Consider the following 16,292-nt stretch of genomic DNA (forward strand, 5'->3'; position numbering starts at 1 on the left):
TTTTCCTACAGCCGCCGATGGCAATGCCGTATCCCGGCACAAAAGTGCAAAATGCCGAGTAGATCTCACGAATGGAGAATAGAGGTATATACACTGCAGGCCGGAAGCCACAGCGCATGGCGCCTGAATTGCAGAGCTACTCCGTCCGGTGAAATTCCCGACATCTGCACATCCCCGAGTCATTAGAACGCACTACGACCACTACCGCTACTTGTACCTTCACTAAGCCGCTATCGTCATTAGAACCCAATCACTATCAGCGGGGGTACACTTAGGCTCCGCCTTAAGGATATGACGTGATGGCGTAAATGATTTCATTCCCAAATATGAGGAATAGTTCGTTCTCAAATTTGCATTCGTATCTCCCTGGAGGTCCTCATACCACTCCTTGTGCAGTGGTGCAGAGGTTAAGGGATGCGCCACTGCCCTGCGATGGCAGGTGCTGCCACCGGTGGGCCTTGTGCGGCACAAGTTTCTCTTCCCGAGCAACCTCTCGCGATCAACCGTTAATTTAACTGCCACCTGCCAGGGCGGTTAGTTTGTGTACTATCCAGTGGGTCGGTCGTAAAGGTCACGTGAGCTAGCATGCCCGCTGAGGTTGCTTCCCCGGGGGTGGCCACCTTACGCCACCCTATTTATCACTCACAACGCCGACAACAGCGACACCGACTTTTCTGTGCAACGGGCCCTTTAATGCTATCGCATTAAAACTGCATTTTAACGCAATAGCGCTAAAGGCCCCGTTCGCCAGAAAATCTGGTGTCTGCGTTGTTGGCGCTGTGAGCGAAAAATCACGGGCATGGCTCTGTCAGCTGGTCGCCAGAGAGCTACGTAGGAGGCAGGTGGACCACCTAGGTCACGTGACCTTGCAGCGTCATCACAACCTGCCCACCGGATAGTTAGCAAACTGCCCACCATGGCAGGTGGCAGTTAAATTAATGGTTGGTCGCTTGGGAAGATCAGCCTGGGCAGCACAAGGCCCATCGATGGGAGCAGCTGCCATCGTTGGGCAGGGGCGCATGGCTTAACTAACCGCAGCACCACTGTTCCAGGAAAGGCATAAGGATTCCCCAGACATCTATGAATGTAAAGTAGAGAAGGCCCTTCTCCAAATATGAGAATTAACCCATTACGCTATCGCGTTATGCCCTTAAGGAGGAACTTAATTGCCCACTGCAATTATTTGCCGAATATTTCTCGAGCGACTTGCCGCGTAGCCAATCGGCAGCGTCCCACGATGATCGTGGAAGACAAAGGGCTTGTGTGTCTTGTCATTAAACGCGCACTACATTGGTGCTCACGCTCGCACACTGTTTTTGGTTTGAGCTCGGTCTGACCGCATGCTTTGCACGCAGCCTGAATTCCCTCGTGCTGCTGTCTGCCGCCGCCGCAGCATGGCACCATCGCTGCTTGCGCGTTTCCCGTCGTTCCTTCCCCACGCGGGCACCCTCTACCACTGCATCATGCTCATGGTGCTGGTCAGCTGCGCCGTGCTGCTCGCCTTCCAGGTGAAGCTGGCGGCCCACAGAGAGACGGCCGTGCCACCCTGGATGCGGCAGCCGGTGCCCTCCGAGCTTCGCAACAACCAGGCTCGCGGAGGCCAGCAGGACGGCCGCGAGAGCAGGACGGAGCGGGCCCAAAGGATTATGGAGCGCCAGATATTCAGGTCTGTTGGCAAAGAGGCGCACTCAAGGCTGTGTGGTGGTGTTGGTGTTTTAGAGATCCTGTTACGGCGTCTTAACGGATATAAGAAATGAAGGCGGAGCTCGGGCTGGATCGTGGCAGCTCATGGTAGCCAAGTACTTTTGGTATTTTGAAGCTGGGATTGAGAAGAACTCACAAAAAGCATCCATATGGGGACAACGTGAATCACTGAATAACGTAGCCCTTGTGGAAATAGGTGTATGCCATGGACAATGTCCCTACACTTCTGCGGGAATCCAACATCATCATCATCATCATCATCATCATCATCAGCCTGACTACGCCCACTGCAGGGAAAAAGCCATTCCCATGTCTCTCCAATTAACCCTGTCCTTTGCCAGCTGCGGCCACCGTATCCCAGCGAACTTTTTAATTACATCCGCCCACCTAACTTACTGCCGCATCCTGCTACGCTTGACTTCTCTTGGAATCAACTCCGCTACCCTTAAGAACCAGCGGTTATCTTGCCTACGCATTACAATCCCTGCCCAAGCCTATTTCTTCCTCTTGATTTCGACTAGTATGTCATTAGCCCGCGTTTGTTCCCTCACCCACTTCATCCGCTTCCAGTCCCTTAATGTTACACCTATCATTTTTCTTTCCATAGCTCACTGCATTGTCCTTAATTTAAGCAGTGTTATTTCAATAACAAGTCGTACTGTTTAGACCTACCCGCTTATCTTTTCAGCAGACGATGACTGCTGAATAAAACCTTCATCGTTCATGATAAGTACATAATCCAAGGCGCCGTGTTACGTTGTGTTTGCCCGGAACCATAACACAACCGAGTAAAAAATGGGAGCTGCAAACATCCTTTAGATATTTAGCGCTGGGTAAGTCCTGCTCTTGGATACCCAAGGTTTAATGAACTTGGATGACTGGTTAGCCACTGCTCCGGAAGGCCTAAATGAACGATGCATTTAGCCAACGAATGTCACGACACATTGCTGCTCTGCTTGTTCTCCGTGAGGTTTTTTTCGAGATAAGTTGAGGCTTCTACTCAAGCTGATACAGTCTGCTAACTACCCAAGAAGAATTTACGTATCATACATATCCTGCATGTCAAGTTTTGATCCGATGTCACAATAGGACCTCGCCAATGAGAACGGCAGTGACTGCAACATGGCTGCATGTGCCCCGTAGGGCCTTTTACGCAGTCTTTATGGCGTCCAAGTTTATTTCCTAAGCCTGCGCCTTTTTTTACAGAAATATTTTCGGTAGCTTTGGTTAGATAATACCGGTTCTTCTGAGGCGCTTTGTTTCTTGCGAACCAACCGTAGCTTCCATTCCGTCTCCCAATTTGCTCGTAGTCGAGTGAGACTATGCCCAAGGCAACGGTTTCCAGACTTGAGTGTTTTCTTGCGATCGAGTGACAAAAGCGCACTTATGGAAGCCGTCGCCCCCCTTGCAATGCATTCATCTGCGTCAAGTAGCCAATCATTTTGCTTTCTTTTTATCGTGCTCAGCCCGGTTGTCGCAAAAATAGTATACCTTGCCCACGCGTATGTTGTCCGCAAACATAGACTAATGCACGGCCATTAGCTTCACTGCCGTTCACAGGCATAGAAGCAAAAGGTTAAACGCCAATACAAGATCCCAGCTCCCTCAAAACGTGCAAACGTGCGTCTGAATGCGTGCGGCAACGCTTTGAGACGCTACGATATCGGTGCCGTGGCCCTGGGGGCCGCTTACAAGCTTTCTGGCGGTTCCTCTGGCGGTTCCACTGGCGGTTCCTCTGGCAACGGCCCAAGCCATTCCCCGTTTGAACAGTGCTCGTGTGGGTGTGTGCGCAGTGGGGGAGGGGAGGGAGGGGAATTGATAAAATGATATAAGTAAATAGTGCTGCACTCAATGAACAACGTTTGCAGGGACGACGACGCGGCCGACCACCGGCATGACGGAAGCGTGGACGTGTCTCTGCCCGCGAGACGCCAACTGCCGTGGTTCTTCAAAAACGGCACCGAGTGGCCTCGCCCTTCGAGCAAGCTCTCGCGGGTGGCCGGCGTGTGGCCCGACCCGGGGGCGCCGCACGACGACCGCATTGTGGCGCAGCTCATGTACCTGCCGCCTGGATACAAGGCGGGGCCCAAGAGCGCCAGTGAGTGGTGAAGCTCTTATAGAGATCCGAAACCCTTTTCTAAAAAAGCACAAAAGCAATACCCAGGGAAATTAAACGAAGTGCGAGTAATTCCCAGATGTGGTAGCAGAAAAAGAAAAAGGAAGAAGAAAGTGGTATGCAAAAGAAGCCACTGGAACCCAGGAACACACATGTACGAGGGTAACCAAGAGAGCAGGCTTATAACTATCGTGAGGGCATGCCTTGCTCAGAACTGCTGATGTGTGGGAAAGACGATATGCACGCGTCGTTCATGTTATCTTTTGCTTTCTGAATTTTGCTTTTCATGTTGCTTACTTCGTGGGATTATTCTGTCTTTTCTTTTAATTCGAGAGCATTAGGCGGGCCATGACGGCAGAACTTCCCGCGTCGGCGTCGGCATCGTGTGTACAGCCTCCACCTACCAACCATGGCAGGTGGCTATAGCGAAACACTGGCTATAATAAAACACCGCCTATAATGAAACACTGGCTATAATGACACACCGACTACAGTGAAACGCCGGCTATAATGACACGCAGACTATAATGATACAATGGCAATCATCACACACATTATAATGAAATACCGGCTATAATGACACGCCGCCTATAATGAAACCCCGGCTCTAATGATACACCGGCGATAGCAACCGGTAAGGAGACTTCTGCGACCGCTGATAGCGATTGGGTTCTAATGACGATAGCGGCTTAGTGAAGGTACAAGTAGTGGTTTGGTCGTAGTGGCACATTTCGGGTCCAGGCTGCACAATGATAGCACGAAGGACGTTTAGAAGAATGCTCTCGCATCACCTTTGCATCAACCCAACTGACCGCCCTTCAATTTTCCCCTCAATCCCCGCAATTTTTCTATTCTCTTCTCTTTCACACTCAGCCAAGCACTGCTCCGTTTGCCGAAATCAATGATTATTTTAAGGCGATAGCCTTTAACGGCTCATACTCGCGGTGACCACCCGTCCGTTACATCGCCACCTAGGTCACGTGACCTTGTGATGTCACGTGATCATAAGGTCACGCAACGCTATGATCGTCGAAAGATCTATAATTTTGGTAAAAATTGCTCAAAAACGAGGAAACGTGGATGATGACGTCACATCAGACGAAAGGACGTCGAAGCAGTGTGATCCGCCGCAAAGCAACTGCCGACGCGCTGCGCATGCGCTGCGTGACGTCATCGCTTGCTCTGCCATGCTCGCGCCAGCTGCTCTTCTCCTCTGTCGTGAAATGAATTCAAGCGCGGCAAATTCGAATCAGTGCAATGAGTCGCAAACGGCTTTCGCCCTCCCGCAGTTAAGAGATATCTAAGTGCATCCAACGAACTTTTTTTCAGCCGTTACATGACTCATAACAAGACACGTGATGGGCCCATCAACCACAGTATAGTGTGCACAAATATCCCCTCTAAACTTATAGGCGTGCGCGAAGGCGCAGTTCATGATGTCTCGGAAAGAATATCATGTGTATTTAAAAACGCTTTACGGGAGTAAAAAAAAAAAGGAGTAAGCTGTCTAAGGGAGTGCTCTAGGGGACAGCTTACTACTTTCTGTTTAGAGTGTACAGACGTGGTCCAGGATTCAACGAATGAACGTTGCATTATCTGGCACTGCCTTGCTTCGCATTTGAAAGCTTTCCAGTGCACTTGAAAAAACTGCCCGATAAATCGCAGAGTTAGCCTGCAGCATCTCACATACAGGGCATGCACAACGTTCGCTTTTCTTCACTGATGTTTTGAGAATAGCGTCAAGGGCTGCCGTCGTTTCACCAAAATTTCGCTTACCCTTGAGTTGGCCTCTCATGTGGGATTATCCAGGTTCACCTACATATAGCTACGGCGAGTTCTACCCTACATTTGTTACGAATCACTAGTACTGTTTCCAACAGAAATGGAACGCTGGATTTACCGCTTTAAAGCCACACGTCGGGCTATGAGAAACACCACATAGTAGAAGGGTTTACGGGTAAATTTCAGTTGGTGTTGTTCAATGTGGACAGACACCGCACAGCGCGCAGGTGTTTTTGCATTTGGCCTCCACCGTAAACCGGCTGCTGAGGTAGGTATTAAATCCCGCGTTCTTCTGCTTAGTATCCGAACGCCAATGTCACTGAGCGGTCGGCAGCGGTGGGCAGTAAAGAAATGGCAACTTAAAAGTCATTTTCGTCACGTAAAGGCCACGGAAATTTAGGTAAATGTTATTGGTCGCATGAACCTAAGTCATTTTTACTTATGCATCGACCAATAAAAACAGCGTATTATCTACAGACAAAAATACTGAGGAAGAAGCAGGTATGCTTCACACCCGTGCTTTGCGAGTAAGAGTTGACTGAATGCTGATAGTGCTCCCATTCGTGCCACTCCGACCCGTGCAGACACCCTTGTTGTCAGAAGGGGACTCAAAGAAGCGGACTCGAAGCAGGCACGGCAGAAGTGTGGCGAAATCACTTGATTACGACTGCTGTAACTCTGCTGTTAATGAGTTTTTCTGAAAACATTTTGCGGCTTTGCGTCCCAGGGTGGTGGTTGTGGTGGTAAACATTTATTGACTATGTACAAGGAGGTGTTTGGGCCCAGGCCCAATTGGCCCAGCTCCTCACAAATCTAGGTGGCGCTCCTATTCCGGAGCACCAATGGCGTCTAGCGCCGCTCGCGCCCTAGCGACCAAGGTCCGTTGGGACTGTAGGTCATGGCAGCTGAGCAGCGCCGCCTACCAGGCCTCCCTAGAAGGGTGGGAGATGAAAGACTGGGGAGGGTGGGGATTGGAAGGGCAGCCCCAGACCATATGGAAAACGTCCGAGAACGTCGCTCCGCACAGCCTGCAGCCACCATCAAATTCTGAATTGAAGTGTTTAATACTGCCGGGCACAGCATTGTATTTGTAAAAGTCTTGAGAAGAAGCCGTTCGTCTGCTCTCCGGAGAACCTTACAGGGTTCCGGAAAGCGACGCTGAACGTCCTTATAATATGTTGTCTTTGAATGTAATTAGAGATCTGGTAGGCTCGGAGTAGGCTTCCAAGCATGTCTGAGTGCCCACGCCTGACAACCGCCAAAGTATAGCAAATTTTCGAACAGAAGGTGGTCAGGGTCTCTTTAAACGACTACCAAAATCGCGCCAAAATACATGCTCTTTAGAGAAGCTTGCATGCAAAGCAACCTTCCCAGTGCACGTAACTCGTCGAAATAGCCAAAATTTGTTGGGCCACAACGCCGACTGTAAACGCGTTTTCGAAATTCTAAAAACTGATATGGCTATTACTTACGGTGGGGCAGACGCCTCTCAATAATTAAGGAGCCTAACAGTGATAGTTAAATAGTTAACTATTCAATACTAGTTAACCAGCCTGCTAGTTAGCACGTCTTAGCTGTATTCTGATGTACTTCACCACTGATAATGGTATGCCGAAAAAAGCGCTCTTCTATCTCAAAAAGGTTTGGTTTATGGCAGTTTAACGTCTCAAAGCGACTCAGGCTATGAGAGACGCCGTAGTGAAGGGCTCCGGAAATTTCGAGCACCTGGGTTTTTTTAACGTGTACTGACATCGCACAGTACACGGGCCTCAAGAATATCGCTTCCATCGAGATTCGACCGCTGCGGCCCGGATCGAACCCGCGTCTTTCGGGCCAGCAGCCGAGCGCCGTAACCACTCAGCCACCGCGGCGGCTATCTCAGAAAGCCTATTTTTAAAAACTGTGTACAGTTTTAGGTGAAACAACCTGTATAACAGTTACATGCGTTCACCGTTTAACATGCGCGCAGACACATCGCTGAAGACGATCGTCTTGGACGGCAGCTGGTACGACTTCGTGGACGGCCAGACACTCTTCCTCCGGGACCGCTGTCCCGTGGACAGGTGCCGAGTGTACCGAAGGAGAGCACCCGAAGGCGTGAAGGTGGACGCCACCATAGTCAAGGACGGCTACAGTAGCTACTACCGGCCCACGGGTGAGAAAGGAAGAAACCAGGGGTTGCGGATCCTCTACCTGCTCGAAAATCCGATGAACGGGCCCCTCGAAGAAGGGGGAGCCCTTGGCATTGACTGGACGGCTACCTACAGGTGCGTGCGGCTCCTATAGGCGGATACAACTCAAGAACGAGGTGACAAATGCCTCTCAAAGCGGTCCTCCAGCCAATAGCGTCGACCGATAATCACGACGGCGTGGCTAATCCTCTGTACCCTGCTGGCGTAAAATCGCATGGAGTGACAGGAATTAATCATTGCAATAATCGCGTTAACCGCGGCGTCATGAAAGCCGGCCAACGCCATTGGCTGGAGAGCCTCCTTTTAGGGGCATCTGCCGCTACGATCTTGAGTTGTATCCTAATATAGGTCTTTCTCGGTCTTGTGCGGCATTGGGCGGTGAAGCTTTTTTCATGTTTTCGGCATCGTTGGCACCCTAAATGTATTTCTCTCTGACGAACTGAGTGTGGTTACTTTGCAGCCAATCAGTGCTCGCTCTGTAGCGTGGTAAGATCGCGTGGCAACCTTCTCACAGATGACTGTGTGTGTCTGTCGGGTGCATAAGCTGGGAGCGGAGCATTTTGCCGCTCCCGAAGAAGAAATACATGCACAGCATTCGATTTGCTCAGCTTACCGAGAGGTTGCGTACCTTTGTTTGCTTATTTGTTTGTTTGTTTGTTTGTTTTCGTGCACGCACACACGAGGAATACGGACCTTGTGTGAGCGGAGCATGAGGCGCTGCCATTTTGAACCCCCTTTTTTTTCTTGGCGGGATCCACAGCTATCTAAGAACGTGTTCTTCCCGCCCAGGAATGACCTGCTCGGGTACAGTCAACAAGATATTAACGTTACCCCCATATCACGAAACACCTCCTAAAACAGCGCGACACCAAGGGTCGTATTCTATAAGCTGTTCATTTTACGTTGACCACTTCGCGTCTATTTGGTCCTCTGCCATAGGTAACTCACATATACCCGTGGCTTTCAAGTGTCTGTGGGAAGCGACACGAACATTGAGTGGTTGGCAGCCAGACCTCACCGTTGGGTGACATTGGCTGTGGCGTGCTACCAATAGCGACTTGCATCGCAGCGCTGTATAAACAGAAGGCGACCGGACCTGACCACTGGCTGCCATTGGCTGCGATATGAAGCCATTAGTGAGGTCCCGTCGGCAACCACCCAATAGCCGGGTCACTTCTCACATACGCTTGAAAGCCGCGGCTATATCTGAGTGGCCAGTGACAGAGGAACAAATAGCCGCGAAATGGACAATGGAAAATGGACAGCTTATAAAATACGACCCCATATTTCTTACGCGCTGCGAAAATTCTCTGGACTCTGCACTCGAGCTTATGCCGCTACAACTAAACCGTTGGTTTCTTGGGTACTTCCTACATCCGTGCAAGCTTCTGTGACTCACATAAGCCACATGTGCGTTTGGAGTAAGCATGCAGGAGTTATAGCTAGTTGGAGATTACAGCACGAGAAGACACAGACGAAAGGAACTCTGATTTTTATTGAAAAAATTAACAACGATTGCCCTTAAAAACAAGGAGGGAAAATACAAACATTCTATATTGCATTAATTCCGCGCCTATACCTATTACAAAGTCTGTTCTCTTACTGATATCTGCGTGTATCAGGTCATGGGGATAGGTACAATGTAGCCATTTTTTTTACTTCGTATGTTAGCATGCTTTGACCATCTCTAATGGCAGAACGAGAAGTCCTTCCTTCCTCTCCTTCTATTCTTTTTTCTTTTACCTCGCTTCCCTGCTTCCCTTCATTTTTTTTTCCTTCTTTCTTCTTTTCGCAGAAAGGACTCGGACATCGTGACGCCCTACGAGAAGTTCGTGCTCTTCGACCCCCTGGTGAAGGCAATCAGGCGCGACCACGACTACACCCGGAACAAATCCAAGATGGTCGCCTGGTTCGTCTCCAACTGCCACACCGAGAACAACCGTCTCCACTACGCGCACAAGCTGCAGGAGCACATACAGGTACCAAGAGCGGCGAAGCACGTTTAGACATCAGGGAGAACTGCCGTCACACAGTGGATTTTTAGATTGGCCAGCTCTGTATAGGTTCTCATGTATGATGCGCTATTTTGCTGAAATGATGCAGTTATAGGCTGGGTTGTGTTAACTTGAGGACAAATGTATCCCGCATCGATCTCCAGTTTCACCTGTCTTGCACGTACCACCCGCCGATCTCCAGTTTAATCTGTCTTGCACGTACCACCCGCCGACTGTCCAACCTGAGCAAATTTTTAATTTTCACCCCTATTTTGTTATCCGCCTTCCCGGCTTTCGCCCCCTTGCCATGGAGTCACGTGCATGGAGTTTACTGCGTTACCTCGGCAGACGATCGGTTATCGGTGTCTCGATCAAGTCTATTTCCTGTCCATAATTTTAGCTACCAGTAGCTGTTCTTCTCGTGTCCCGTTTTTGCTCTGAGTTTATTTTCATTTCAATGGAAAACCATCTAGCCCAACTTCATGCGCTTTCTCTCGAACTTACCTAGTTGCCCCTCTGGAGGGAAAAAAGTTTGTCCATTAATAGTTTGCTGAAAGCCTTCGCTTGCCTTTGTGCCTGGCGAGCGGCGAAATTTTGCAGGGAACCCCACGCCTGGCGTAGGTTGACTGTAGTTGGACAACTCGGAGTTGCTTATGATGTTCGTATATCTTGTCTCTTGTGTGCGATGCAGGAGCGGTTCCTGCTCTGCTGGCACTTCTTGTAGTTGTCAGCTTTTAAAGCGAAAGCTATTATGCGGAAGCCTCCCAGGTGGACTGCATGCTGTATACCGTAAACATCCGGTCACGTTACCATAGCTGCCCACGTGATCAGTACCACGCACGTGACAGTACGCCGTTGCGATATATAAAAACCCACGCTGTCGTGGGTTTTTAGGCTTTACCGAAGTGCTAAGCCTAAAAACCCACGATATCGCGGCAACCTGGGCTACTGAAATGCTGTGCGGAAGTAAAAGACAGGCAGAAGCACAGTGACAACTTTCGCTAAGTGTTGCGCGTTACGTAGCAGAGCGTAAACATGTGGTAGTATTTATCCCGAACACTCCTTTTCCTGAGTGGTTAAGTGGTGGGCTTGTCGGTGTCGGCTTCTGAGTTTTCCCACTCACTCCGCCAAGTAATACTTGGATATTATTTGTGCGTTTGTACCTTTTTTAACATGCGAAATTATAGAGGCTTACCATATAAGACCAAGAAAACTGCATCAGGCATCCGTCAGTTGCCTTACAATCTTGGATATCTCAAAACAATTATGATAACACTACCAAGGTTTTTGCTATGAGTTTTTCATTGCTCCGTTCCATAATATTTTCGAACCTGAATAAAACTCCTGCCAGTTAAGAGTCAGTGGGCGCCCGGTCAAATTTTGTTCCTTGCGGCCTACGTCCTCCTAACGCACTTTTTTTAAAAATATGTTTCCACACCACCTGGCTCGTCATTCCATTCTTCTGCGGCTTACCACTGACGCAAGAGTACTTCATTCTATAGCTGTCATCTTCGTGATAGTCAGTGAAACGGAGCGCCTGACTCTATTGTCGAGCACTACAAAAAACTCCTAACTTCTAATCGAATGGAACAGCAGCTACCGTGCAGCATCACACACGTTAGATTGGAAATTATACGCGTTTAATGAAGCTGTCATCGGAATGGGATTCGGTACTGCAGGACAACGGTGGAAAGACAAAGAACGAATACCACGAACGCTGAACTGTCAGAAGCCCGTTTTAGCTTGTCAGAAGACTGCCATCTGAAGAGTGCACAGCATCTCACGGTGTGGCAGGCCTGTCTTCTATTGAGGCAAAGATTAATTATAAGGTGCTCAAAATCTATGAATTCTTGAAAACTTCTTTTACGCCACTAGGTATGGTGGCAAACCTGCTTCATATATTGCCTGGACGCAGGGACTATACCATCGTTCTCTACTGGACTTCATCAAATCAGCTAGCCTTTTTCCATTAATTTAATCACTACTACATCTTTAATCACACCTTCGTACATCATTGATGCCCTGATGCAATAAATCTCGCTTTAAAAAAATGAACCTGAGCAGAAGAGCATTTAGGACACATAACGTTGTTAAAAAGAGATATCGTTGGTTTGGGTCAGCGGAAAGCATGTTTCAGCTTTCTCACGTGGCCTGTGTTTTTTGGCTTAGACATCTTCATGATGCAACGGCTAGACCAACAACGCAGACTGATAAACAAGTTGGTATGGCATAATGAGGCTTAAACAGCGCATCGGCACAAGGACGAGGGAAGGAGAGGCGAGACACAGCACAGGGATAGATCAGTGCGGTTCTTCAGTTTCAAGAAAACAACTCAACGCGTGGAAACGGTAACACGGCGCCAGCCTTCTCGTACTCTCTCTCTCTCTCTCTCTCTCTCACACACACACACACACACACACACACACACACACACACACACACACACACACACACACACACACACACACACACACACACACACACACACACACACACACACACACACACACACACACACACACACACACACACACACACACACACAACACGCGCATCCTGAGTGAGAGTTTAGAGTTCCTGATTGCTTTTCTTGCACTCCTAATCGCCCCACAGGTTGATATCTACGGAAATTGCGGATCGCTGACTTGCTCGCGATATGAAACCGAGATGTGCTACCAGATGGTCGAGAGAGACTACTACTTCTACCTGGCCTTTGAAAACGCCAACTGCAAGGATTACATCACTGAGAAGTTCTTCAACGCCCTGAGGTAAGTGAACTCGCTGCGAAAAGTATTTCCAAGCAACATGTCCAAATCTAAGATCGGCGCCGGCCTGCTGCATTACACCTAGGCCGTAGAGAACTAGTAGGAAGAGGACGCGGGGAGGCTTCACGATGTAGTTGAGTAAAAGGTATGCTGAAGGATGCTGCAAAAGGCCATGGTATGGTCCCCAACTGGAGATGTTGGAAATGATGCGTGCAGATCGACTTTGGTAAGATGGTCGTGCAAGGCATGGCAATGGCCGTGCCATCGGAACAGCGCAGTTATGAGGACGGGTATTTCGACGCTGGCAGACTGGACAGGGACGAACAAAGTTATGAACACAGCGGTACAAGTCGCGCCCGGGGCTACTGGCGTAGGCGCACTGGGGCCGGAGGGGGGAATCATCCTGAAAAGAGGCGCACATGTTCGAGCAGTGCCGGGGAATGACCAACAGCGATTTTTGTTCGTTGGTTACCTATTAACTGCGGTATAGGAGTTCATCCAGGAAGGAAATTAAAATGGGCTGAAGGGCAGTAGAATGTCCAGGAAGGAAGCAGGTGTGACGAGGAGTGGAAAGGAGGACTATGAGCGAGGCAATTTAGGCGTCGTTGCGTTGTTCACAGCGTAAGTCGGCGATCTCAGCTGACAAGGAATCTTAAACACAGAGGTGCGGCATAAAGATTGCATAATAGAGGTCGGTGGTAGAGGACGTAGGCTTCCGAATGCCTGCGTCCAGACCGATAAATTACAAGGTCGTACTACCGTTAACGCTAATCCCGATGAACGAGACGGCCAGAAAGACCTTTCAGGGAGCGAACCAGCACAGCGGATAATGGTCCGTGAGTGATGACGTTGATTAGGCGGCCACATACGTAGGGGTGAGATTTTACAATATACGAAATAATGGTTAAACTTTCTATTTCCGCAGCAGAATAGTTGGATTCAATTTCAGTAAGAGGATGGCTGGCGTAGACAATAGCATGTTCATGCAAGCAGTAAGAACTGCCCTTAGTCCTACACCGCTGGCGTCAGTGTGGATATCTGTCGGTGCGCCGGTGTATAACGGCGTAGTATCGGATGCAAGACCAAAACGAAGCACAGTGTGCTGAATGCTCGATTTCATGAGACCTGAAGGAAATTTGACTAGCTCTTGTTGAACACGACTCATGCAGCCAACGTGTCCAAATACAGTCAGGACCCTAACAGCCCAGTAGCAGTTTTGTAGCTCCAGACTGAGAAGCCATAGTGCGCTGAATGTGGAAAATATGGAAAAAAATGTTTGCAAAATACTGATGATATCGGCGATTTAACAAAGCCACATCGGTCACTTTTACCAATTGAGAACAGTGTTCATTGTTCGCTAAAACGTGGCTAGGCGTTGCAACGGCAGAACGTTCCCTGGTGCGAAAAAAAATTGAATATTGGTTTTTTAGGAAACCCGCCGCGGTGGCTCAGTGGTTAGGGCGCTCGGCTACTGATCCGGAGTTCCCGGGTTCGAACCCGACCGCGGCGGCTGCGTTTTTATGGAGGCAAAACGCTAAGGCGCCCGTGTGCTTTGCGATGTCAGTGCACGTTAAAGATCCCCAGGTGGTCGCAATTATTCCGGAGCCTCCACTACGGCACTTCTCTCTTCCTTTCTTCTTTCACTCCCTCCTTTATCCCTTCCTTTACAACGCGGTTCAGGTGTCCAACGATATATGAGACAGATACTGCGCCACTTCCTTTCCCCCAAAACCAATTATTATTATTATTATTATTATTATTACTATTATTGTTATTATTATTGAGGAAAGAAAATTACTCAGTAACTGTCTCACATATTCGGTGGACACCCGGACTGCGCCGTATGGCAAGTGATAAAGGAGGAAGTGAAAGAAGAAAGGAAGAGGTGCTCTAGTGGAGTCCGGAATAATTGCGACCACCTAAGGATCTTTATCGTGCACTGACATCGCAAAGCACACGGGCGCCTTTTGTGTTTCGCCTCCATTGAAACGCGGCCGCCGCGGTCGGGTTCGAAACCGGGTACTCGGCCTTTTGGATGAGATCAAAGTGTAGTGCCAAACTGCTGTGCGAAAGGCAAAAATGGTTTTCGGACGATAAGCTTCAGGTATATATGCATACCTGCTTGTGTATAGTCGGGGCGCAAACCGAATAAGGAGGAAAGAAATGCGCCCCGCAGGCCATCAACGGCGTCATCAATTCTTGATAGAACACTCTGATTTTCGCACGAGACATTGTTGAGCCTACGGCAGTCACTGTATATAACGCGATGGAACTTTCCATTTCCTCCAGCTGAACAGAGCGGCCCGTGGAAAAGCTCTGGTACGCCTCGCTGAATTACCTCATCCACGTTTTCATTGACTATGTGACGCTGAGTGGCTGACGTGCGGAACGGGCGCTCGAGCAATCCAGTGCGCACAGTGCCTGATGAGAGTTCTAAATAGGATTGTGGAAGGTTAAAGGAAGGATTAAAATCCTAAAAAGGGGCGACAGTCTAGACAGGTGACTCTAGCGAGAGTTGTTTTCGACGGTACGACGTATGCAAGGAGGCCTTATCGATCGCAGCAGCCCATCAGCCATGTGGCACTGACATGAAAATATGCGAGGTCATTGGAAATGTCTCAGGTAAAAAGACAAAGAGTTCTTAAGCAATGCGATAGATAGCGGACGGGTAAGGAAATGAGTAGGAAACGTAATTGCTCTAAAAGCATCACTTGTGTGAGAACAACGTAATTTGGACAGGGCATTGACGACTGGCGGTTTTCTTCGGTTGGCTGAGAGAACAGGCCAATGAGGAAGACACTCACAAACAAGGGACCCGCGAGGGTAGAAGAGAACGGAGGAATGTCAGTATCTCCGGCAATGAGGAGTTAACGGAGCGAAGTGGTACATCGCAGAGGGTGGTGCACGAGGAAACAAGATCACGCAGGGCCAAATTTGACGGCAAATGGCTCTACTAATGGGCTGTTATGGTGCGGCCAAAGATTTTTCTCATAACATCATGTCGCAATGAACTCATTATGCTGCGCTTTTGTTTCCCAATTGTGGATCTCTTTTCCTATATTTACATGTGGTAGTACAGCATCCATGCTCGACCCCCTCCCCCTGGTCTCCTGACAGGCACAACGTGGTCCCGGTGGTGATGGGTGCCTCCCGCGAGGAGTACCGCGCCGCCGCCCCGCACCACTCGTACATCCACGTGGAGGACTTCCGGTCGCCCAAGGAGCTGGCCGAGTACCTGCTGGTGCTCAGCCGGAACCGGACGCTGTACAACGAGTACTTCCGATGGAAGGGCACCGGAGAGTTCGTCAACACCTACTTCTGGTGCCGCCTGTGCGCCCTGCTGCACGCGCCGCCGCGTCCGCACAAGCGCCGCTCCGAAGACGTGTACCGGTGGTGGCACACCGGTGCATGCAGGGCGGGGTACGAGCCACCCCTACCGCCTGCCATTGCGCTCGCTTCACGCCGTCGCGCGTGAATGAGTGATTATCCATGCAACTTACCAAGACCTCCTCTCTATGTGTTTGTATACTCGAAACACAGCAACAGCGCAGGCACCTGCGTGAACTTGTAAAGCATTTTGCTGCCTGTTCCATCGACTTGCCCTGTCTCTTCCTGCCATCCATCTAATCTTCTTTGGCACCCTCCCCCTTTATATACTCCCCGTGCTTGCATCGCGTGCTGTCATCCCGCTTTTCTTCTATTGCTTGATGTCTCCGGTTGGACTAGTACGAGCCCACAT

The 16,292-nt window shown here is 49.5% G+C and overlaps 1 protein-coding gene across 1 annotated transcript; it reads left to right on the top strand.

Moving 5' to 3' along the window:
- The first annotated feature begins 1,318 nt into the window (after positions 1-1,318).
- Positions 1,319-16,292, top strand: LOC144128355 (glycoprotein 3-alpha-L-fucosyltransferase A-like). Its single transcript, XM_077661700.1, has 6 exons — positions 1,319-1,666; positions 3,573-3,802; positions 7,572-7,869; positions 9,590-9,773; positions 12,402-12,556; positions 15,671-16,292. Exons 1-6 carry the CDS (start codon positions 1,341-1,343, stop codon positions 16,026-16,028), a joined length of 1,551 nt encoding a protein of 516 aa, XP_077517826.1. The 5' UTR covers positions 1,319-1,340; the 3' UTR covers positions 16,029-16,292.

Source organism: Amblyomma americanum, chromosome 4 (genome assembly GCF_052857255.1).
Source record: "Amblyomma americanum isolate KBUSLIRL-KWMA chromosome 4, ASM5285725v1, whole genome shotgun sequence".
NCBI classification, from domain to species: domain Eukaryota; kingdom Metazoa; phylum Arthropoda; class Arachnida; order Ixodida; family Ixodidae; genus Amblyomma; species Amblyomma americanum.

Excerpts from the sequence above, each read along its gene's own strand:
- LOC144128355 (XM_077661700.1), top strand. The coding sequence starts at position 1,341 with ATGCTTTGCACGCAGCCTGAATTCCCTCGTGCTGCTGTCTGCCGCCGC. Across the intron at positions 9,774-12,401 it reads AGCTGCAGGAGCACATACAG|GTTGATATCTACGGAAATTG; the intron begins GTACCAAGAGCG and ends ATCGCCCCACAG. Across the intron at positions 12,557-15,670 it reads AAGTTCTTCAACGCCCTGAG|GCACAACGTGGTCCCGGTGG; the intron begins GTAAGTGAACTC and ends GTCTCCTGACAG.